This window comes from Engraulis encrasicolus, chromosome 13 (assembly GCF_034702125.1).
Source record: "Engraulis encrasicolus isolate BLACKSEA-1 chromosome 13, IST_EnEncr_1.0, whole genome shotgun sequence".
Classification (NCBI taxonomy): domain Eukaryota; kingdom Metazoa; phylum Chordata; class Actinopteri; order Clupeiformes; family Engraulidae; genus Engraulis; species Engraulis encrasicolus.
Window position 1 is genome coordinate 50232862 of NC_085869.1, and position 25335 is coordinate 50258196.

Here is a 25335-nt window from a genome sequence, read left to right on the forward strand (position 1 = left end):
TCACCCCCAGTCCCACTACAAGGCCCGACTACAAGGCCATGTGGCGTAGTCAGCCATACTTTAACGACACGCACCTGCAAGCTGCCTTCACCAACTAATCCTGGTTTTGCTCCCATAGACTACACCAAAGTACCTTGGCATATCTATCATGTTTGACGGGAGGGTCCACATAAAGCTTTTACAGTATTGTTAATGTCACAGACCAGGCCATGGGTCAGCATGTGCAGAATGGATCACTGACAGGCATCCTTATGTGACGTTAAGGCAGGAAGCTCTTTCATATGTCTTTCTTACTACCGAAAAAACCCTACTGAACCCATATGGCACTTCAATGGCTTAGATGGGATATTGCTTAAAACGTAAAACCAAACATTCAGACAACCCACCACACATCACAACACCATTGACATAAGCCAGAATCAAGTCCTGTCAACGGAATCATTACAACATGTAGGTAGTAAACCAGAATCAAGTTTCACACCAACATGTAGGTAAACCAGAATCAAGCATCACACCAACAATTTTAAGTGCTGTAAACCAGAGAGAGATTTTGACCAGACTGTATACTATTTAATAACTTGTATCCTTCTCCAACCTCTTGTTCTCTAAAATAATAATTTTACACAGTTACTCAAGAGTTTTATGAGCCAATTCAGTGTTTTATTCCCACTGAAATTACAACCACTCGTACAACCCACTCTTCCAGGAACATCGTCAAGAGTACTGTGGTATGCTTGCCCACGGTAAGTACGTACGTAGTATATTAAGCAATATTAAAACATTACTGCGTCACTAAAAGCTCTTCCCTGAAACCCCACTTCCTTTCATGGTAAAGTGGATACGTGGGAAGAGGAAAGGGGGAAGGCTGAGGGAAATCTATGACACAGTTCAATCCAGCAGAGAGTGCCTCTCCCGGGCCTTCTAGAACATCTGGTTTATGCATCTGATTGCAACAATACACAAATGTTTTGCACAACATATGGTGGATCTTTCCAGAACGTTAGTCATGCATTGGTTCACGTGCATGCGTGCACACACACACGCATAAACACACACATGCACAGACACAGACACACAGACACAGACACAGACACAGACACAGACACACACACACACACACACACACACACACACACACACACACACACACGTTGCTGCTGCTGGCTACTGCTGCCCACAAGGTAGATAACACCCACAGACCAGCTGTATACACACTCATCATCACATATTTTTTGCAATCTTTCTCAGATCTCAGACCTCTTTTCATCTCGCCAGCCCTCACCTAAGACTGTTACAAACACTGTGCCCGAAGTCAAAATATTTTAGTTGAAGGCAACTTGACTCATTTTTGGAGCTTAAAGACGTATCGTCTCATCTTCTGATAGACTTCTTCACTTTGAGTTGTGATGAGGGAATCAGAAGGTGTTTAGTTGCGTACAGCTAAACTGTTTTGACGACCTGGAGGAATGAGGGTGAATCTTCACTGACGTGTACCTAGTATGTAGTCTAGTGCAGTGGTTCTTAACCTGCGGTGCGCTAGAGTTTCTAGGGAGTGCACAGAATTTTGTTTGAGTTGATGTTGTGACCAAAACTCGGCTTGTGAGGATTATAATTAGGCCAAATCAAAACCAAATTAATACATGTTTTGGTCCCTAAGTTAAGGCATTAAGATATTGATTAGTGTCTCAAGAAAGAATCATTGTAATTAATCACTTCAATCCTTTTTCAGTGTGTATACACGTGTAGAAGTTTGCGTTGGGGGTGCTTGGCCCGTCTTTGGCACAGGTAAGGGAGTGCTTTAGGAAAAAAGGTTAAGAACCACTGGTCTAGTATACGCCTCTGAGACTCTGCTACCGATTTCCCGATCAATGAGGTGTATACACGGAGAGGCCAGTGGGTGCCCTGCATTGAACTGCTGCACTGTCTTTCCCATCCAAACTCCACATGTTTCTTTCCCTGAATTCTCACGAGGATCAGACCCAGAGAGATTTTCACTGAGGCAACAAAAATTCCAGGCATGCTCTGCTCCCTGCTCCTCTCTGCTCTCCGTGTCCTGGCCCTGACCGAGGAGGAGTAGGATCACTCTGACTGAAGATGACCCTCTGTTGGTTGGTCGGTCGGGTCTGTTTCACCCAATGTCGACAGCACTCCACCCCACCCCGCTCATCTGTCTGCTGGCTTGTCCTCCCTCCCGGCGCTGGCAAGAGTGCAGTGTGTGTGCAGTCAGTGTGTGTGCTCTCGCTACCTACGTCGACACCACACCCCACCGCCCGTCAGTTTGTCCTCCCTCGCGGCGCTGGCATGAATGCAATGTGTGTGCAGTGCAGTCAGTGTGTGTGTGTGTGTTCTTGCTACCTTCCTACGCTTGACCCAGATAGTACGGTCACAGTGACTGTGGGTTGCAGGAAACGGGGTGGTGTAACCGCGAGTAAAATCACACTCAGTCTGGGAAAGCCATTTAGAACACCTTCTACTGAACTTCACCGAAGCTACAGTCAGCCCATGTACTCAAGGACCGGTGTCACATACATTTGAACCATGGGAAACATTGAAGTCTTACTGCAACATGTACTCGAGCAGAATTTACTATACAACAATGAGTGCATTTAGGGAATATTCAGATTTCAAAAATTTCGAATATTTACAGGTGCCATGTAAATTCTTTATTCATTCCAAATGTGCCCGTATTTTGTGAATAATCTGCTAGCTCAATGCTGCTCCACATAAGTCTACGGAATATTCTGGTACATGTTTTAAACGGAATACTGATACTATTTCGATTGAAACTGGAATACATCCTGCATGAAACTGCAGTCAGTGTTGCAAAAAAATTAAGACAGTTTCAAATCTGAGGGCTTTAGAGACTGAATTTGTGGGTTACACTCAGAATGGGCGAACCAAAGTAGACATTACAAGTGGCTAGCCCAGATCCAGTTAAATGAAAGGACATGAGCTGCTAGGGTAATTTGTGACCTCACTTATAATGAATGATGAGTCACTTAAGAAATCAGGAGAAGATTAAATGATGTTTGGTTACCGAAGCCTGTCAAAACAGCCAGAGGCCTGGGGACAGCTGAACGAATCTCTTTTAAAGTGCGTCGTGAGCTCATCATCTGAGTCTTCATCCGTGGCTTAAAATACACAGTCAAATCTCCCCTAATAGACAGAACAACATGGGAGGTGTATTTGAAATAGTTTGTAAAAATATATTTATGCACAGATGCGAAGGTGCGTTAATCATGTCTTGGTTATACAGGACTTCAAAAAACAATCCAAAAGAGGGAAATATAAACAAAGAAAAAAATGATCTGTCCCTCTGTCTGTCCCAACTAACCAACTCAACACACACACACACACACACACACACACACACACACACACACACACACACACACACACACACACACACACACACACACACACACACACACATATTTGTCATCTACCAAGATCACATGTGCCATAGCTAAAGCCTTTAGGTATTCCAGATGTCTAACAGATACTTTTTTCTTGACTATTCAATCTCGCAACCCTTACACCAATTCCTAAATTATTCCTAAGGCTTGCGCCGAAACGCGTGGGTCTCTGCTCCCATGTTTTAAAACCTTTTAGCCATGTTTCAATAAAGGCTTTTTAATATTTTTCCACAAGAAGAGTGCCTTGGACTCCCCTTTTTTGACAAGATATTGTTTTTTCCCCAACACCAAAGAGCACCTTCAAGATTTTTTCTGAACAATTCCCTGAGCACTTCGGATTTTCTCTTCACTTCCTAAATTACTATCTTCGGCTTACACCCCATAACCACCACACCCATACCACACATCCAGCTGTACACTTATACCTATTTTCCACTATCAATTTTCTGGTAGACCTACAGCTCGACACAGCACTACACAGCCACCACTTTTTACTTAACAATTGAGATGTCGTGCCTATTCGTAAAGCAAAAAGTGTCGGCCGAGTCGCGCTGTGTGGAGCTGTAGGCCTACCAGAAAACCGGCAGTGGATGGAAAAGAGGCATTATAGTACAGTCACCAAGAGCATTTGGTGACAAACAACTGTATGGGCCTGTGCACCAACCAAGTAACCAACCATCTCACCATCCAACCATCCATTTGAACATTTCCAGTTCCTGACCTCATCAAATTCCTTCCTCAAATCAAGACCAGTGGGTCCCTTCCACCGATTGTTCCTTCAAGATCCTTTTTTTCCTCCATGCAACGAGGGATTATTTTGGCAGGGGATGTGGCGGCCACTTTCCTGTCCTTGTCTTTATCGTGGCCAGACATCTTCTCCTCCAACAGGTCACCGCCTTTCCGCCTTGCCTCTTGGACCCGTGCAGCATGTGAGAGTGTGTGTAGTGTGAATGTGTTTGTGTGTGTGCGTGTGTGTATGTGCGTGTGTGTGTGTGTGTGTGTGTGTGTGTGTGTGTGTGTGTGTGTGTGTATGTGTGTGTGCTTTTCCAGGTGGGCGTGCGAGAGACTTCCCTCACGTGGTAACCCCCCTCCAAGTAGTTAAGATCACCTGACCCTGTCAAGCCCCCACCCTTTTCCTCCCCATGGAAGACAATACAGAATCGTACACAACTCATGCAAAGACAAGCATGCATGCACGCACATACAAAGGCATGCATGCACGCACATACACACATGCACAATCACAGAGACACAAAGGCACACACACACACACACACACACACACACACACACACACACACACACACACACACACACACACACACACACACACACTTCCTGCCATATTGAATAGGGGGTTTCCCCTGTTCTGGAGCCAGTATTTTACAGGGGTCTCTCCTGAGTACTATTCAGGAGCAGTCTGACCCCTCTGACCTGTGGTGTGCATTGAAATGTCCCGCCATCAAAAGCAACCAGCTATAAAGACAACTACAGTCATCCAGGGAGCACATTGTATCTGTTGTGCTGAAGAAAGGCAAAAGTGACGGCAGTGAGTGAACGCAGGAATTGGGATTCTTTTTCGTGACGGAGAAGGTTTTTATGTTCATTACTCTTCCCTGTTGCTTCTGCCTTCTGTTTCGAATGTAAAAAAAACCTCCATAAAGGGGTAATAACAGTCCATCATATTTTATCAGCTGAGGATGATGGATGAAATAAAAACATGTGGGTTTCCTAGTGCCAGGATCCAGCTCTTCCCTCCCCTCTTCACTGCAAGGCAATGTTCTCCAACACGTCCACCCTCTCTGCTCTTGAGCACTCACTCACTCCGCTTTTCCACATAAGGCCTGAAGAAGCTGCTGCCAATAAGCCTCGTGCTGGAGAACATCTTGAAATGTGCTCTCTCCCTCTCTCTCTCTCTCTTCATTCTCTCTATTTTCCTTCCTTGCCTCTCTCCTTCCTGGCCTCATCTCGCTCTCTCTCGGTCTCTCTCTCTCTGTTGTTCTCTCTCCTTTCTTATCTTTCCCATTTTTGTTCTCTCTCCCTCTCTCTCTCTCTCTCTCTCTCTCTCTCTCTCTCTCTCTGCCTCTTACCCCACACCCATGCACAAACAACAGTAGAATGCAATTCAAGTGACCGAAGGGTCAGCTTCCTGTTGATACTACCCCCCTCCCAAAGTCCCTTCCTTTCGTCTTACACCCCCTCACCCCAACTCCGAAAAAAACGTTTCGTCTTTCAACATGCAAACTGCTTCACAGGACAGAAAAGAGAAAGTAGGGCATTGCAATCCCACAACCTTTCCAATGCCGCCCACTCCAAACCCAATTACTCCATTAAGCAATGATCGCCAGAGACCTCAGCTCACAGCACCAGGGCAGCATCATTGGGCTTCTCTATCACTGAGGCATGCCAGGGTCAATATAAAATTACGCTATTTGTACATGGCGCACTCCAGTTTTTGGATATCTCTGGCCATCTTATTTTGACTTTCTGGCATCTGTTTTTAACTTGATAATAAGGCCAATCTGATGGGAACGAGGCTGAGCAGGTCACGAGTGCCTGCATTCAAAGACCCTGTAAATATCAGAGCAACACTTAAGAATCCCTAAGGAGAGTGAGACTAAATATTTAGACTTGAAAGTCTTCCGCTGTCTCAGAAACTATCCACGACTACTCGACAGAATGAACCGAGCTTCTTTACAATTGTCAGCGCAAAAAAAACTAAAAAAAGACATTAATTCGTAAAAGTGTTCCTTTCACACATGCTTGATCTTGACTTTGACACTGTGCCAGTGCCACTGTCTGACCGACTTATCTCCTTTCTTTATTCTCACGTTTGGCCACACAGACCTTTTTTTCCCTTCTTTGTCCCGCTGAGGCCACTCGAGTCATACTGAGAGATGCAAACAGCACACCCAGTGGACCAGATCGCCTCCCGCCTAAAAATAGTGTCTCCTGAGTCCTGCGACCTGAGATCACTGGCAGGGCCCTGTCCAGTGGTGGAAACAATTGCACACAGGTCCCCAGAGCAAGACACTTATCGGGGCCCCCTATACAGCTTGCCAAGCTCACAATAGGGCCCCCACGACCAATACGAGAGGGCCCTGGGCCCAAGGGCAAGTGCCCTACTCGACCTCCATATAGCTCCGCCCCTGTCCCTGTCCCTTGGCTCTGCTCCGCTCCGCAGCAGCAGCAGCAGCACACAATGCACAGAGGAGCTCCACAGCCGTGTCACAAGCCTTTCATCAGGCCAGCGTTAAATCAGATAAGGGGCCCAGAGACAAAGAGCTCTCTTCTTTCCCTCCGGAGGCCCAAATCACTTTAGCTTTTTAAGAAGCCCAAAAGTATGATATTTTAATATCTTATTATGGAACTTGCATGGCAATCCACACACAAGGAGAGTTTACAGCTTGAGGAGGACAGTAATAATCTTTCATGTTCATGTGTGATGATGGGTTTGAGGGTAGACACACACCAGACAATATGCCAAACAATTTGACTAATGAGGGGCAAGAATTGGAAAGGTTAGTGAAAAACATGAAAGAAAGAAAGAAAGAAAGAAAGAAAGAAAGAAAGAAAGAAAGAAAGAAAGAAAGAAAAGAAAGAAAGAAAGAAGTCATGGTGTGATACTCTGATAAAGCTTGCCACTAGACACTATGACAGAAAGAATAACTCCACTGACTGGTCATCTGGCACACAGGGCATTTCCCGGCAGATGCTGTTGGGTTTTTGTAATCACTTGCTGATCGGTCCAAAATTTAGAGTGGGTCACATAAGAGTGCCCAGGCCTTTTTTGGTCCCAGGCCAATCCTGGGGCATTTTACAATACTGCCATAGTAGTAAACCAAGAGATTCTGTTCTGTTCTGAGCCATGTTGAAACATCAAAGTAATACTCTACGGTTCCAATCACTTTGTTATAACCTTGCAACTTACCTGATATTCTGAAATGTACCTACAAACGTGTCTCGTATTCAAGGGAGTACATACAGTAGACATGGCAACAGCTGTATGCATATTTTAAAAAAATATCATGAGTATCAGAGTAAGGCCAGCTTGAGTCGTTATCCAATAACACAAGATTATCAATACATTGAAAGACAGCTCAAAAGATGAATGAAATGAAATCATCCAAACGAAAGGCATGCTTCATTCCGATGATTCATGATCTACACCCTATCAACCCCATGCAGGCACACATATAGGCTACATATACATCCTCAAGACAGCAAGAGAGTGTTTTCACAGCCACACTTTGGCACATACAGTACATGTTTTTCTCATTAGCCCTTAAGAACAGTTGGGGCCATAAGAGAAGGTCTCCCCCATCTGCGGGGGCCTCCAATTCTATTAGCTGCAAACAACCATAGCTAATCAATAAGGGTTACAACACACTACTCCACTGAGCTTAACACACCTGCCAGATGTGTAATGACCTACGCCTGTAATGGCTGTTGTTTACAAGGCTAGAGAGGGGGCAGGGTAGCTGGGAATTAGTGATGGAAAGCATTAACCAACCAATTAAATTAAATGTGTGCTCAGTTCTCAAATTGCATTGAGGAATATCACTGACTGAAAAAAATCTGAGCTACATAGTCACAGAGCCTTCCAGAAGGCCAGTGCTTTTTCTAAACCAGCCCAGTTCTGACACTCCCACATTCTCATACAGCCCTCCCTACACTGCACGCACATGCATTTTAAAATGCCTGTTCACAAGCTGGGTTTGGGTGTGTAAGCAAGTGTTGTAGGCAACAACTGCAATCTCTACTTTTTGGGATTTTTCTTGGTGTATGCAAATAATTACATAAAAAAGGCCAACTTACCGCACTTGTTTCAGATACTAAGATGAAAACCGCCAGGCACACTATGAGAAACCTGTAAATCAAAACAGTCAGTGAGCAGTCTTGTCATCATGACCTTGAACATACTGTATGCATGTAGCCTACCATTCAAGACGCAGCACAAATAGACTTGCCTTGAAAGTTTCTGTTTGTTGATGTGTTGGTGAATCCGCAACCCCTCCATCCGCACTTCAAATTTCATCCCTTTTCAACCGTTGTCCACACGCTGTTAGGCTACTGCATACTTGTCTAAAATAAACACACACCAAAATGATGGCGGAAAACCGCTATTTCAAAATCATGGCAGCACAAAGCTCTGTTGAAGTTTCCTATTCACCTGGATGGAAACCATAGGACGTAAAGCAGACTGCTAACGTACTATTTTAGCCTACTTCAAGTCGCACCTGTTGATGTTCATCATCTATTATTTCAGTAGCCTTATTATTAACAACTGTATCAATAGCACATGCAAATAAGGAAAAGTAGGCTATAGATAAATAACTGTCACAACTCGAACATAAGGCACGTTTAAAGTTTGAAACAGACATACGTTATCTCTATCGTAGCTCCCACACAGCGCTAAGGTGATTATAACGACATACTCCGATAACAAAAGCGTTCATACACGTGCACATGCAACTTACACGTGTTATAATACTTTCACAACTAAATGACATTAAAACTTACGATGGCAATTTTGCTTTGCGACTTGGAAGTTGAAGACTCCTGCATCCACGAGTTGACTGCTGGCACGCGCGCGTGGTTCTCAGACGTTCCAAAAGCTGCGCGTAATGACTTACCTTTTGCGTTTAAATGCTCATTTGGTGTATTCCTGATCTAGAATTCGTTGGAGAAACTATCTCCCTACAACGTTAAAAGAGAAACTGTTGGTTTCATACATGGGTTTGTGTTCGAAGCGTGTTTGAGGGTGGTCGCTGTGTAGGTGGGTGGGTGTGGTACCAACAAGTTGAAGAAGTTACTACTTTGAACAGAGCACATAATCGTCGACCGAAGAAAGATGCAGACAAACGTGGATAATAGTCTCCGGTAAAAAGTTATTTATTGTAGGTAGAGAAGAAATTTCGTTCGACCGGTCGGTCATTTTTGGACACCCAGTGCACCTCTGTTCTATTATCCCACGCGCGCTGCAGCGATGCTGTTGCCCAGCTGCACTTTACTTCTTCTGGCGGTTATCTCCCTCAGTATACAAGAGACAAACGCTAAGGTAAGAAAAAGTTTGTGTGAGATTTATGATAAATTATTGTGGTTTTTTTCGTACGTTCTTGTGAGGTATTGACGAAGATTTGTCTGTAATCTTGAAGACCTGAGCCTGCGATGTAGACCAGAGGACTTGGATAAGTCCGTCTAACATCACAAAGTTGCAACATGCATTTGTATGCTTTAATGGTTACTTTACGAATGTCATATATTTTTTCAATATGTTATGCTTTCTCCCTTCATCTATGGTTATTACTGTTGTTTTCTCCGTGGGTAATTTTGGAAAAAGTAAGGAATGTTTACTACTTTCAGACATGCACACTAGTTTACATTTAACTTAGTGTTTGATTTGATATTGGGGTGTTTAATTCAGTCTCGTAGACTACAGTTGACTATATTTGAGGGAATGGGGCTTGGGATATGTGACCGTCTGTGGAGGTTTATTACAAGACAGAGAAAAAGAAAGGCGCGAGATGGTGCTACAGCCTGACAGGACTTAGTCAGATATAACGGTACAGGTGGGAGTGTTGCAGCAGCTGCCGGTCTCTGAGCAGAGCTGCGCTAGCCACTCCTATTGGTGGGGCGAGGCCATAGCAAGGTGGAGCACATTTACAAACTCCTCTCTTCTCAAGTGTTTACTCTCCTCATGTCTTGCTGAAGTTCGTCCCTTAACTCTGCCTGACAAGTTATTGTTGTAGCCTATATGAAGTACTTGACCATATGTGTGTGTGGGTGTGTGACTAAGAGTGATTGAGTATGAGACTGATGTTGTCTACATATGGCCAATAATGGCTTGCAACAAAAAGCTATGTTTTGACTAAATGTCTGGTTTCATTTTGTATGTGGTTTCATGACTGCTATTATGACCTGTTTTCCCACAACGTGGGTCATTCTAACCAGGAATTATCTACACACAGAGACTTTCAATGTACAGTGTTAGGCATTATTCATCTGAATAATTGAAATATTCCCAAGTATTTGCAACACACAATTACCAGAGCACAAATTGTATTTTTTTTAATCAATTTATGTTTGTCAATGCACATTGATATTGATCTGAGTGACTCAAATATCTTCAAACGGCATCATTAGGGAATGTCCTCAGTCCTCAGTCTATAAGCTTACAACGTGGGCCAATGTATGTCTGCTAAATGCATTTGTCTGCAATGCCAGTGTCTCAAATGCACAGAGCCTCTCTTATGTTCCTCTCACTCAAACTGCAGTGTGGACTTGTTGCAGGACTTTGTTCATATGAGACTTTCACAAACTAGCCACAAAGAATAAAACATGTTCCCCACAAGCTTTGATTCTGGATGGCAGTGGTCTATCAGTCATGGCACAACTTCGGTGCACAGAAAAGTCTGTCGCTGTTAAGTGCTGTGAATGCCTGTGACCAAATGCTGCATGTTCATAGAATTTTATAGAACGTTATGATCATAGAACTGTAAATGTCATTGTTCGAGAGAGACGCAGAAGGAGCTCTTTTAAGTCAGGCATACAGTAAAAAAAAATCAGTGTTACATGTAATTCAACATTGAGAGAGCATTCTGGGACTAAATACACGTTCGAAGATGTTAGACTGACTCTTAACACTATAACGACTGTTGAGTTAGCACTATAGTGTATTTGTTTTACTGTGCACTGTGCAGCTCTACTCAGACTTCGGCTTACTTACCGCATCCATATTTTCCTTACTGATTGAACATTTTGGTTTGAAGATGATAGTGCCAATGTTTTTTATGATTCACACAATGCAGCTTACTTACGCTATCTATGTAGCCACCAGTGAATACTCATGTCTGTGTTGAAGAGACAATATGCAGGACACAAGACCAAAGTGAAAGAGTCTGGCACACCAGGGGTATTGACCCAGGGGCGAGCTATTTGGCCAACCAAGAGATTCGGATCGATTTCCCAAGGAGATTAATCAGGTCACTTCCTGTGTTTGGGGTATCCCCCCAGGGGCAGGAGGCGGGTGGGGAGAAGGGGAAGGCGATGGGGAGAGAGCCACACTGGTGTCATGAATGCAGCTCATCTGGACACATGGAGGGAAGTGGCCATATTTTGAATCCCCATGGGGCCCGTTATTTAGATTCTGGGCCCAAGGAAGTTTGTGAGTGCAGATGTTCTTTCCGGATGTCCACACAACACTGTTTTTGGACCAGAGAAGACAAGAAAAAAAAACATCAGAATAAAAAAGAGAGATAAACAGCTTCCTCCCAGCTCCGCAACTCACAGAGGTTCACTGCAGCTGGCTGTTTGTGGAAAGTACTTGACCTTTGGCCAGAGAGGGGAAGGCATGCAATGCTTTATGGGCCAATTTTATCCATATACAGTACGTATGCGTTCGGACATATCTGTGTTGCCTCCTGGGAGTAAATAGGAATCTGGTGATAGTGATCAGGGTGCTGGCCCAACGCCAACAGATGAGGTCCGGGGACTGTGCTTTTTTTTCTTCTTCTTCTTTTTTTCCCATCTCCTCCTTGCTGAGAACTGACGGTGGCCTGGACTGAAGCCGGGGAGGAGGGGGAGAAAAAAAGTGGTCCGGGAGAAGAACACGTGCTTTGAGTTTCACATTCATCAGATTATCAGATCCTCCTTAGTGGTTGCTTCCTGCAATTAATTACTCTGTCGTTAACGTTTTGGGTCTAAATTAGATTCACCCTCGGCCCAAACACTGTACAAAGTTAAAAAAAAAAACAATAAAACAAGAAAAATACATTCAACACATCCCTGTTTCCTGAAAGAAATGCAATAGAAGGTGTAGAGTAGCGTATCATTTATTGATCCTGAGGGTCGGGAAATGAAGGTGTCAAGTAGCATACATGCATACATACAGAAGAAGACATAAAGACATCACACACAACATTGCACATATATCCACATACATACACATATTCACAGGTGAGGCAAGCATGCGTCATGGGAAAGACACCCAGGCATGCTCAGCAGCGTAACCTCCCCATGGCAATGGATAACCATCTGTGACATTCTCAGGCCTCTCAGGTTTACCATCACCTCACCTTCTCCTGGCCCCACTTAGCTGCACCCAGACCCCTGTGGAGCAGATGTCACTCCACTTAGTTAATGAGAGTCGAATGGAGCTCTTTATAAAGGTGGCACTTGAAGAATGTGTGTGTGTGTGTGTGTGTGTGTGTGTGTGTGTGTGTGTGTGTGTGTGTGTGTGTGTGTGTGTGTGTGTCTGTCTGTCTGTCTGTCTGTCTGTCTGTCTGTCTGTCTGTCTGTCTGTCTGTCTGTCTGCCTGCTTGCCTGCCTGTCTGGGTGTTTGTCTGTCTTTTTGTGTGTGTGTCTTTGTGCCTTTGTGCGCGCCTGTGTGTGTGGCTGCACTGAGGCCCCCCCAGCTTTGCTTCAAAATGTGAGAGTGAATGATAATGCCATCATCGTAAGGGCCGAGGGAGGAGTTTTTGAGACGTGGGGGTTAAACGGGGTCTCACCTTTTCCTCCCAGACACGAACTCTGACCCCTGACCCCTTTAATCAGGTGGTGTGTATCTTTATTGGGTGTGTAGTGACATCAGCCTCAAACTCAACCCATAGTTAGAGAGAGAGAGGACAATTTAATCACATAAAAAGCTTCAGGTGCTCATTGGCGTCCAAGACATAAAATCTGAAGAGCAAGATAGTAGATCCAAGGCACTCTGAAGTAAAGGGAAAGTTGCCGGTAAGTTTAGTTGAGGATAATTTATAGATAGTTCATCATGCATGTATCAGGACATCTATTAACCTCAAGAACAAGAATCAGTTGGGAAAATATCATCTCCGAGAGGCTAACATACAAAAGCACTGACAGAAACGATGGGCATTTCTCTTGTCCAGCTGCTGAGTTGACTTTGAAACCTCTTTTTGATGATTATTATATGCCATACATAGGACTGTCATGAGTTCTTCAGAGCCCTTGAGTAGAGTAGTTGTCTTTGTTGCATACAGCACTGTAGGCTGCAGCAGGGCATCATCCTGCAGTGAAATGACAGTTAACTCCATAACACATGCAGACAAAATGAAATAATTGTAACATAAAGCACATGACTTAGGCTACTTACGATCAACCGGGCCGTTTTGTTTACTGCGTGTCCGCTTTCAGATCAGCAGAATCTCAGGCATTTTTCCCACAGTCTGGAGGTGACACCGAAGCTGATTCAGGGAGCTGTAACTTTTGCTAGTACATAACCCAACATAACCCTATCTGAAGGAGTCATGCTGACCATCGCAGCCAGCCACCTCAGTCTGACAGGCTTCAAGGCCCTGTAATGAAATAGATGAAACAGTTTTTAATGAAAAGGTTCAACTACATCATAACAACATTGCTATGACACTGCAGAGTCTTAAGCAGTAGATTAAGCCATAGTCGTTACCATTTTGGTGACAATATGGTAATATGTCAGAGGCTCTGCATGAAAGGGTTAACCTCTCTACACTGTATCTTTCATAGCCTACATTGATCGACGTGGCCTACATTGATGGCCAATATCAAGTCAAAAACACAGCAAACATATGCAGCTTTTTAGGGTGTTGGCTCGTGGAACGCTGATAAAACTTAGACGAGAAAAGGAATGAAAATCATCACAGATGACGAAACAGACTGCATTGCCTTGAGACCAAGCCAGCTGCAATTAGGAGTGATTTTGAGAGGTCTTCAGACATAAAATATTCAACTTCCTGCCAACTATGTGTCTCATTTAGATAAAACCGTTTTATAGCACTGTTTTGCCCTTCAGTTCACTGCACTATAGGGCTGACTTTGTCTCATAACAGACAGCCATACAAATGTCATTCATCTTTGTCGGATAGCGTATTCTGTTAGTAATAAAGATTCTAAAGCACAGCAAATGCTGAAGTAATGTAATAAAGACAAAGCCTGGTATACATTTTTGTTATCTGCTCTGCTGTAGAACCTGTTTGCTTGGCTATGGGCAGCAACAGGTGGGTTGACTGGAGCGCTAGTAATGTAGTGAAAAAAGGAAAACGTAACCAGTTTGCTAATTAACCCTGCAGAATGACCCCAGAGGACCCCAGTTAACTCTGGAAATATACTTTTCTTGTACTCTTGCACCAAGAGTGTATGCGTGTTTCTGCAAGTGTTTGCAGGTGTGTGTGTGTGTGTGTGTATTAATTGCTTTCTATGTGCATGTGCGTAAATATATTTGCTTGACAGACTTAGCAGATGTTTGCATGTGTGTGTGTGTGTGTGTGACTCAGGGAATATGTGTATATTTCCCTCTGTGTGTGTGCGTGCGAGCGTGCATGTGTGTGTGTGTGTGTGTGTGTGCATACGTGTGTGCATGTGTGTGAGAGTGGTTGCACTCATGTGTGTGTGTCTGTGTGTGCATGCACACAAACGTGCTTGAGTAGGTGTGAAAGCCTGTGCCCTACTGGGTGGTCTGGTGCTGTGCATGTGAGAGTGCATGTGTCCTTGCTCCCTGGGGCTCTTACCCCCTGTTCCACTGCCCCACTGACTTCCCCACAGGCTGCTTCAGATCTGTCCGTCCCCCCCCCCCCCCCCCCCCCCCCCCCCCGCCCCCCCCCCCCCCCCCCCCCCCCCCAGGTGATCAGCAGAAGGGGATTATTCAGTTAATTAAGGTCATTCTCACACACTGGTTATAGGCCGTAGCACAGACCCCATTTTCCTCCCTCAAGAAGAGACCAGCAGGGGAGCCAGTGGGGTTTTGGGTTAGAGAGCCCAGGAATGGCTAATGCGGCATTGGATTAGATTCACTGTGAGGGGGGTCCTTATTACAGATCTCACGGTCTTTGATTTAAGTGCAGAGGACAAAATGAAAGACTTTTTAAGGCATGTTTTGTTTTGTGTAGACTGCTAGGGTGTACAGTGGTAGTTTGTGTGGGTGGAAGCATGGGGTAAAATGCAATTGAGTGTTGAGAAAAAATGTGGAGGTTATCCCTACAAGGCATCTAAACAGGTATGTCTCTGTACGCCGTACAAGTATAGTAATTATCCAAGTCTCCAGCAGTGCATAAAGCCCACCACCATTTGCAATGCTGTCACAGGTGAGTGATGCAATGCAGTCTATTATTCTTGGATTGGCATTAAGAGCTTCACAGATCAGTGCCAGCCCAATCATTATGAGGAAGGCAGACAGGAATCTGAGAGATACTGTGCCCATGGCTAAGTTCCCCTCAGCCTTGTTTCCAGGTCTAAGGACTTGTCTGGTGCCAAAAACTGTAATCCATGCTGTGTTTCAGTATTCAACACTTAATGAGTATAATGCCAACTAGAAGAGTGTGGAATTCAACTCTCCAAGAGCGGAATCAACACTTCTAAATGTAGCCAACTGTGTTTGATGTCTGCGGCTGCGTCTCTCTGGCCACTGTCTTCCACTCAAACTCTAGGAGACGACACGAGGAGATGAGGAGAAAACCAAAGGGCTGATTGTGAGCTCTTTACAAACACCAAAAATAGAGTTGGTTCAAAAGGCCTAGAGCTAGCCTGCTTTCTCTCTCTGGTTGCTCTCAGACTGAACTTTTTTTCATAGAGAGACTCCATTGAAAGCCAGAAAGATAAGCTCTACATCCAGCCACAGAGGAACATAATGGATCCACCGAGGTTTGTTTTGAGAAACTTCAGTGGCATACAATATGGCCAGTGCATATCTAGGCCCGCAGAAGCACATGCAATTGTGTTCAGGAGACAGATATAGCTGGTGAGCATTCAAGTTTGACGTGCTACAAGTTGGAGTATATGTTTATGTTTTGACCAGACAAGCGGATGTTTCTAGCGGCTGAGAGTTACAGTTTAGATTCCCCCCCTCTTCTATTCTGCGTGATTCACACAGCACAATGCATTTCAATGTTATCACTGTCGTCTACCATCCGTTGCTGTGGTCTGTCTTAGCAGACGGTTATGTTTAACAGTGCGGCAAACCACAAAATAAATACATCTATCCAGCCATGTCATTGATAAGGTTGTGAATCATGATGAACTACGCCACTCTACTCCTTTTGATGGATGTATTGTAAACTCAATACACAGGGCAATTTTAAGTTTATCGGAGTGTAGTCATATCAAACATAAGTCTTTAAAACTAGTTATAGTGTTTTCTTGCAGCAGTCGTGTTGTTTTGACTTCATGGTTATTGGTCATGTCACAGTCACTTTATAAAGACTCAAAACCAGAGTCCAGACCCACTGAGAACAATGCCAAGACACAATACAAACGAGATCTGTATTACTTTCTTGTTCTAATGTTAACACAGGTATGCTAGTTTTAAGTATATTGTGGTGTAGTCATATCAGTGTTAATTCTTTTATGTGCTGTTAACTCTGTTTATAGTGTTTCTCACAGTAGTAATGCTGTTTTGACTTCATGGTTTATTGCTCATGTCACAGTTACTTTATCAGGACTCAAAACCAGAGCCCATAGCTACTGAGAACAATGCCCTGACACAATAGCCACGAGAGCTGTATTGCTTTCTTAAAGGGATCGCTGTGTTTTCAACGTTTTTTCTCACAATTTACAACTGTTGGCTTTGGATTGTTGCTCGAAACATTAATTTAAGTGGCCTTGACAGCTAGCCTTAAAACCCATATCACTGGTTGGCAAGAGGGAAATTCCCACCCCACCCAATCATCACCATCATCATCATCATCATCCCTCTTGTTCCTCTTGATCCGATTTTCCCTTTTTCCACCGTTCCAGGATCCACAGGTTATCCATCCCAGACAGTAAATCAGCATGCAGTGAACAGCTGTATGGTGGGGAGTTTGTTTTTTCGTGTGTGGCGTTTTGTTTTCGCAGCTGGTGCGGAGGATAGCCGAAACATGGCGTAAATAAGGGGTGTGGTCCGGGCTGGACCTCAGGCTCGGCAGACTTCGGTCATAAAAAATGCCAGGGGTCAAAAAGGTCAGCCTCCCCCCTTTTTGCGACTGACACAGGCGGTGATTCGTGGTTTCAATTTACCCATGAAAATTTCCTGGTAGATCGTCTTTTTCTGAAAACAGAATTTGACATTTGGTGATATACTAAACCTATTGCGGTAGCAATCAATCAAATTCCTTTCAGTACCTGCTGTGACGGCTCAGCACTAGCCTACAGAAGCAATGTTTACAGTGCTCATCCAGGATATGTTAGAAGGGGACACTGGCAGGGTGTGAATTACCCTCTTCATAAGTACGGGGTACCATAACTCAAAAGATAAGGGTTAGTGGAAAGGGTCGGGGGTTAGAGAAGAGTACCCGCCAATCAAGACCAATTTCCCTCTTTCTATAGGCCTTTAGAAGCGGAAATAACATGGTTGTGTGGCACCAACAATCAACATTAATGCACTCGATGTTAAAAGTAAATTAAGTTGTGCCCTCAGTCATGAAGGGGTATTTTACACTCTGCGTGGGGGTGTTTTACACTAATTGCATCAATATGGTATTTTTGGGTACCACTGTAGGCTGTTCTGCAGTGCGATAGTGATCTGTATCTCTCAGCCACTGTTTTCGTAGGCCATCTCCATGGCTGTACACTGGAGGTCTGCATTTTAAATGGGCCAGAGCTGATTTAGCACTGACATCATTAGATTGCTGCCCTGTTGATAGCAGAGTCTGGGGCAAGGCTTTTGAACTTCTCCACGCAGTTAGACTGGATGTCTCAGACTCTCTCTCTCTCTCTCTCTCTCTCTCTCTCTCTCTCTCTCTCTCTCTCTCTCTCTCTCTCTCTCTCTCTCTCTCTCTCTCTCTCTCTCTCACAGACACACACACACACACACACACACACACACACACACACACACACACACACACACACACACACACACACACACACACACACACACACACACACACGGCCAGACAAGGTAGGCTTTGTTTGTTTGAATGGACAGAGTTGCAGAGCCTTGCCATGTGAAGGATGTGAGATGCCCAGATCCCTCTAAAACGCTACACCACGTTAAGTGTCCCTGGACTGATCAAAAGACAGTCTGTTGAAGATTACCCTCACATGATGCATGCACATGTACTGTACTTGGGTAGATGACGTGACGTGTAAATTTTGCTGTCGCAGGCTCTTAAAATTAAGTAAATTCATGCTTTCAAAATTGTCAATGCTTTAAATGATTAAACTAATGTCGTTGTTGTGAAAAAGTAATGTGTAATAAATCCAGAGCTTAAATAAGTATACTTAATTTTGAGTCAAATGTCACATTTGTCCTATGGTGTGACTGAGGCAAGCCTGGTTCTCCATATTAAAACATTTTTAAATAAATAATCAAATCTCAGTCATTTGTCTAAACAACCCTGGCATGTTTTTCAAGGTGTCTATTTTAGCAAGTGGCAATGCTTAATTTTTTTCCTGTTTTTCTGAGACCGTATGGACTTATGAAACTTTGTCGCAGAAAATAATGTCCTGTGGTGTGACATCATTTTTTTGGTTAATTCTGTGGATAATTGTCTATTGTTGAAGCTCCAGCGGTACATAAATTGTGACTTTAGACCCTTAAGAAGCCAATGGCAAGGGTGGATTTTAGATTTTCTCTCAGAGTTCTTCAGTCAATCAATTATGTTTTGCTACCACAAGATGTATTAGTTTTGTAGTCCTTTGGTGTGACAGCCATAAAATACATTTTGACAATAGTGTATATTTTTCACATTTTTTTCTTATGTAGATGTATGAAAATGCATCTTACTAAAGGTGAAATTGTATTTCAGTTGGCAACGACATGGCTTTAAATTAACTCAAAAGCTCAAAAGTCCTATGGTGTGATGGTAAAAGTCCTATGGTGTGATGGTAAAAGTCCTATGGTGTGACACTTTGGAGTATCACACCAAAGGACAAACAGGTCACACCAATGGACTAGATATTTGAGAAATAGCTTTTAAAACAACTGGTAGTACATATTTTTTTTTGTTTTGTTGTTTGACTAGATAAATATTGTGTATTCAAATTACTTATTCCTTTATTGGCCTTTGGAATTTTTACTTTGATGCATTGTTGATGAATATTTGCTGTTGATTTTAGATACTGTCAAATGATATAAAATGTCATTAATGGTGCTTTGAAACCATAAGATATAACGGTAACAGTGAAGGAAAGATCAGTGAGAGAGTATATAGAGGAGTATAGATGAATAAAGTATGCTGTGGAGAGCTCAATATACAGCATAAATGTGCTGTCCAGCTTGAGATACCAAACAGGCACTGGCCACTACACTCTACAGTGTGTGACAGTCATAGCATACCTACAAAAGTGTGATGGTCATGCCAAGGTCACCCTTCAGTATGAGTCTTATGAGCTCTGCAGGTTACATTCAATGACCGCATCATGGCTGTCATTAAGAGTTACGATAGGCTGATAATCGACGATTCAAAGACTTATAAGTGTAAAGTGTAGGTCCATATTGACTACAACATTATATTATATCAAAAGACAAAAATAATCATGTTGATATATTTGTTTCTGGCTCAGTTTTGCATTTCTGTCCTTTTAGCGTGACATGAATGTCCTACGGTGTTGACATGTTTTAAACGCTCAAATATTTGTTTGAGCTAAACAATATGTTTGATAAACACTGAATATTGCATTAGGGAAGAACAAATTATCGTCCCTGAAAAGTTAGTATAAATTCGGACAATTTTAAACATTTAAAAGAAAGATATCCCTGTTTTTCCTCGAAGGTTTCTAATAATCTCACATCTCATGGGAAAAAAATACATATGGTAATTTCTCATTAAATTAAGACTTTAAAAAATTGCAATAAATATGAAGAGTGTAACAATGTTCATAAAACTCCATCAAGCCATTTCTACATTACTTAATATATTTATTTCTTAACGTCACACCAAAGGACATATTTTCAGCAAATTGCTTTATCAACGTAAATAAATAATCAATGAATAGACCAACATTGTGACCACTTGGATTTTTTTGAAAGATGAATTGCTGCACTACGTAGACATATACTTTTTCCCCTCATAAACAATGTTTTGTGAAACAAATGTTTTTTGCTGCCTATCCGTCATCTACCCACTTATGTGTTTGTCTCCCACATTTTCACACAGAGAATGTCCTTACAGGCAAACATGTAAAGGACTTGCGCTCTCGAGAGCCAGCGGCGTGGAACAGGGGGGGGAAACCCCTACTCATTCTCAGGGCCCAGCCCACCTGGGGGGCCCACCGGGGGGCCCCTATGGAAAATGTTCTTCTTGTTTTGCTTTTTTAAACATTATTTTTACAATAATGTCAATACATGTTGGTAATTTATGTAATTCCAATGTTCTCTGGAAATACATCTGTTAAATTGGATATCCTAGCCTGCAATAGGCTACAATATATATCAAACACCCCCATAATCAGTACGCATTGGTTTAGTCCGCCCTCTCGCGGACTTTTGATTGCACAATATGCGTAATCAACACTCACTCACTTCATTATAGGCATTAAACGCAGCAGCCGGTTAGCACTGAAAGATGTCTAAAACGCCAGGCTTTCACAAAAAGAATAGTAAGGCAAGAGAGACAGGGGAAACCAGACGAAGCAACTGCTGCTGATTTCTTGCAAGAAAGGTGAGCCCAAATGTCAAAATTACCGCCTACAGTACTAACTGGTTATCTCATTCCCATTCCGTGTGGCCTACTGTGATAGCCGGAGTCAGATTAAAAAATATATATCATTTTTTGGCTATAATTGTGATAGTCTATTGAACCCATATTTGTCTTTGATTCATAACAAGTCACAAGACCAACAAAGGGTCGATGTTGGTTCAAATATCCAAATAGCAAAGCTAATTTGTAAAATGAATCAAGAAAATGTCACAAACGTGAAGATGCCCCCTGTCACAGATGCAAATTGTGCGAACTTGAGAGAAGGTGAGCCTATTTTAGCTAGCCTAATATCCTAATGTTGAGGAAAAGCAGTGTCTCAATCGGGTGCATCACATTTGCAGATTGATTATGTCCTCGTAACGATATTAATCAACGTCACGTTCATCAGTTGCCAATGTCAAGGTGGCGGTGGCGAGCTGTCAGTCCTTAACCGTCATTCTGCTTTCATTTTGCGGTCTCAACACTCTCAATAGGAAATCTCTGGTTACTTTCCCTGGCCATCTGACAACGTCCGTTGTAGCTGAAGTGTGGTAAATTAATGACGAGATTTTGACGGGGCACCAGTCTTGCGTTTGAATGCTGCTGACGCCATTCTAATCTGCGCAAAGCGCAAGACAAAAGATAAGCAGAGTAGCCTACCTACCTCGGTGCTGAGCAGGTAGCCTATCTGCATTGAGTGCTCATGACAATTACCCTATTTAAGGTAGGCTACTGTGAAATAGTTACTGGCCAATTTAAATCTGAAACTATAGCCGATGCAGTAGCCTAATAAATAATGATTTCTATGTGACTAGGTTCGGGGTGCCCTGACTTTAGAAGGTTGAGAATAACGGCATCAAATCCAAACAGCGATTACTTTTGTTCCAGCCTATTTTAAGCGACATTCCATAGTAAGCTTCTGCCAGATGATTCTCTATTCCTTGCTCTCCCAACAAAACAACTAACGACAAATGACGTGCGGGTGCGTGCAGCGGGCCAGTGCAAGTGAATGAATGTGTGCGCGAGCGACGTGTGTTTCTGTTCAGGGATGCATATTGAAGAAAGTTCAGTTCTATATCAATGTCTCATGTCTCCTTATTGCACGAACTATTAGGCTAAATGCATTGTGAAGAGAGATTTACCAGTCTCTCTCCTCCCCCTCACACCATAGTGATGAAGTGATTAAAAGTCATCTCTATGAATATGATAGCAGACTTTTCACAACTGGTGATGTGAAAAATAAGGACATTATGTCTGTTCTGTGATAGGCTATCATATGATTGAAATGAGGATGATTCAAGTGAAGGGGAGGAAAGCATAGGCCTAGAGGGGTTTTCTGAGGAAGGCAAGGAGGATGACAATATCAGTCGCGCGTTCGCGCGCGCGGGGGGGGGGGGGGGGTTGTTTGGGGGGTTGTGAGTAGGGGGGCCCATGAAAGAAGTTGTTCCTAGGGCCCCAAATTTGGTGCTACGCCCCTCTCGAGAGCACTGAGGTCTTTTTGGTTTTCAGAGGCTTCTCACACATTCGGGTGTTAGGCAGCTTTTTAATTGAAGGAATAAACACAGATAAACACAAGAAAGCCTTCAAGCCAAGTTACTGACAGTCTTTGACTTGGCTTCAAACCTCTTATCTGTTTCCACACAACAACATAAAAAAGACAACCCATAAAAGTTGTTTGCCTAATGTGATTAGATTTTAATATCTCCATCTCCAAAGTCAGTCTACTGGGCAAACCCAGCCTCTGCCACGGGCCTGTGAACGGGAACCATGGTGGTTGAGGATCAGAGAGGGGCAGATTGGCATCTGGGTGCCCCAGCTCTCTCATCTCCTCCTAGGCTGCAGATCTAGGCCAAGGGCCTGTCAACACTAATCAGGGCCAATGGGGGTTCTGGCTGGCTGTAAGGGCCGGGGTGTTGTAGATATGTGTAGATAAAAGCGGCACGTTCTTTAGAGAGAGGGAGGGAGAGCGCAGAGAGCCAATGGCCCTCCTCCTCTTAACCGATAATCATCACTAAGGATAATCAGTGTAAGTGTGAGGCACTCTAATGGGTCAGAAGTGTGTAAAACACACAAGAGACACACAAGTGTGTGTGTGTGTGTGTGTGTGTGTGTGTGTGTGTGTGTGTGTGTGTGTGTGTGTGTGTGTGTGTGTGTGTGTGTGTGTGTTTGTGTATGTGTAATGTGTATGCACACATCTGGGTGAGTGCATGTGTGAGACATTTTTTTTGTAATGAGTGAGAAAGATGTTGGGCCTGAAGGTATTTGTGTGTATGTGTGTGTGTGTGTGTGCTTGTGTGTATGTGTGTGTGTGTGTGTGTGTGTGTGTGTGGGTGTGTGTGTGTGTGTGTGTGTGTGTGAGAGAGTGCGTGCGTGCATGTGTGCGTGCGTGCATGCTTGCGTGCGTGTGTGTGTGTGTGTAGTTTTGTGTGACTAGTGTAGTGTAGTTGTTTTGCCTCACTTTCTCACACTCCATCATCAGGCCTTTGGTGTTTTTTCCCCTTTTGCTCTCTGTGGTGCCAAACTGACCCTGATGGCATGGTAGTAATCTCTCTCTACACTACTGTAGCAAAAGAGCTTGGGGGCCCCGGCCAGATCCCAGGCTGCCAGAGCCAATCACATTGATACGTTAAAGACTTTGGGAAAACTCCATATCCAAGTCCAAATCCGCCAGGCTGGACTCTCTTTAAAGCTTCACCACATAGTTTAAAAAATGCAGCGTTAATTCAACACTTAGAGATTACTCAGGGGGCAAATACACACAAGAGTAGTCTAGTTACTAGACGATATTAAATCAAGTGTTGAATAAACAATGAAAAAAATGTACCGTGCACCAGACACACGTGAGGTCACCAGGGGGAAGAGGTGGAGGGCCAAAAAACGTTCAGAAAATGTTTTTTAAAGCCAACATTCATCACATATCAAGCATGCCTTCCTTAACAATGCCTAAAGGTGTCAGTGTGGGGGTAAACACATAAAAAACATTCAGATAAAAATCTAAGCCAACACCAACACCAACAGCCCATCTCATGCATGGTTTCCATAGCAATTCCTAGAGGTGTCAATGCCAAGCGTAAACACATCATTCATTAGGGCCCCCGGTGGGGTGTGGCGGAGCAATGGAAATGAAAGCTACACATCATCGTCATCACTGGAGCGAAAAAAGGTCAGATCTCGCCCCACCATCCTCATGGGACTCCAATGCTGTGTGCAATGTGCGTGCATGTGAAACACCATCCGCTCCACAGCCCCAAATGGGTGTCGGCTCTGCCCCAACTCACCACAGCCAGTGGCCTGTCAAGATGACCTACACATACACAGGTTTTTGCTTTTGGGTTTGGGTTAGGGCTATGTTTAGAGGCTACTAAGTATCTCATTTTAACGAAGCAGCCCATTTCGACAAACAGGTCAATGGTTGATTTACCCACATCGGTCAGGGTATTTGCGTTTGGATTTGGGCTTGGGTGAGGGCTATGTTTAGAGGCTAGGAGGTATCTCATTTTAACGAAGCAGCCCATTTCGACAGAACAGAACGCTGTCTGACTCATCCCCTCACTCATCGCTTCCTCGTTTGGGCCCGTTAAGTGCATCGTTTAGAGGAGTCTTAAAATTGAACCCTTCTCTCTCTAAATAGAGGTGTTGTTGTTAGTCCCATGGCACTTGGCTGAGCTATTGGTAGTGACTCAGCAGTTAGATACGTAGTGTTTTATATATAGTGGTCTGTTGCTTAAATGCTGCGCTGATGTAGGCTGGCTTAAATTAGAATGTGTGTGTGTGTGTAATTATTGTCAAACCATTATGTTGTCTCAGCTCAGTAGTCTCTTACTTTAAAGATGATTATAAAGTATCATATGATATTACTGTCTCACAATCGCATGCTTTACTATATAATGATCTTCTCCTCAGTCCCCATAGACTAGCTTGTTCCCTTCTCAAAGGAGTCTCACTGTCATCAAGCTCAACTTGACTTTTCCTCCGCCTCCTTTCTTAATTCTGGCCTGCAGCCGGCATCAGGAAGAAGAAAGCCCTATCTCTTAGAAAAGCTCCCGGAGGCAGATGCTGTTTCGCTTAGTTTAACCTGTGTGCCGATAAACAGGCCCTAATTATAGCCACTCGTTTACGTCAATCTCCTGGAAAAAAAATTCGCAATTCAACTCAATGACCTGCCATCGTCCGGTCCTGTCTGCTGGTCGATAGATCCCTTCCTGATCTGGACGGGCCATGAGCAGAAAGCCCTTCCTGTGTGTGATAAAACAATCCTGCGTCGGTTTTCTTTTATATTATTATTATTTTTTCTGGGTTTTTTCATTTGGTCAGGTGGGACGAGGGTG

General features: G+C 43.6%; 2 protein-coding genes across 3 annotated transcripts in view; one reads left to right on the top strand and one right to left on the bottom strand.

The window, feature by feature from the left end:
- col4a2 (collagen, type IV, alpha 2) overlaps nt 1-9160 on the bottom strand; it is a 105836-nt gene extending 96676 nt beyond the window's left edge. For both annotated transcript variants that reach the window (XM_063214209.1, XM_063214208.1), the window contains exons 1-3: nt 8940-9160; nt 8387-8501; nt 8235-8286 (exon numbers count right to left, since the gene is read on the bottom strand). In XM_063214209.1, the coding sequence (XP_063070279.1) occupies nt 8235-8286; nt 8387-8454 (120 nt within the window). In that variant the 5' untranslated portion in view covers nt 8455-8501; nt 8940-9160. The remainder of the gene's footprint in view (nt 1-8234; nt 8287-8386; nt 8502-8939) is intronic.
- Nucleotides 9161-9246: 86 nt separating this feature from the next.
- The window catches only part of col4a1 (collagen, type IV, alpha 1), a 79962-nt gene continuing 63873 nt past the window's right edge, over nt 9247-25335 (top strand). The window contains exon 1 of the mRNA XM_063214210.1: nt 9247-9477. Within this exon, the coding sequence (XP_063070280.1) occupies nt 9406-9477 (72 nt within the window). The 5' untranslated portion in view covers nt 9247-9405. The remainder of the gene's footprint in view (nt 9478-25335) is intronic.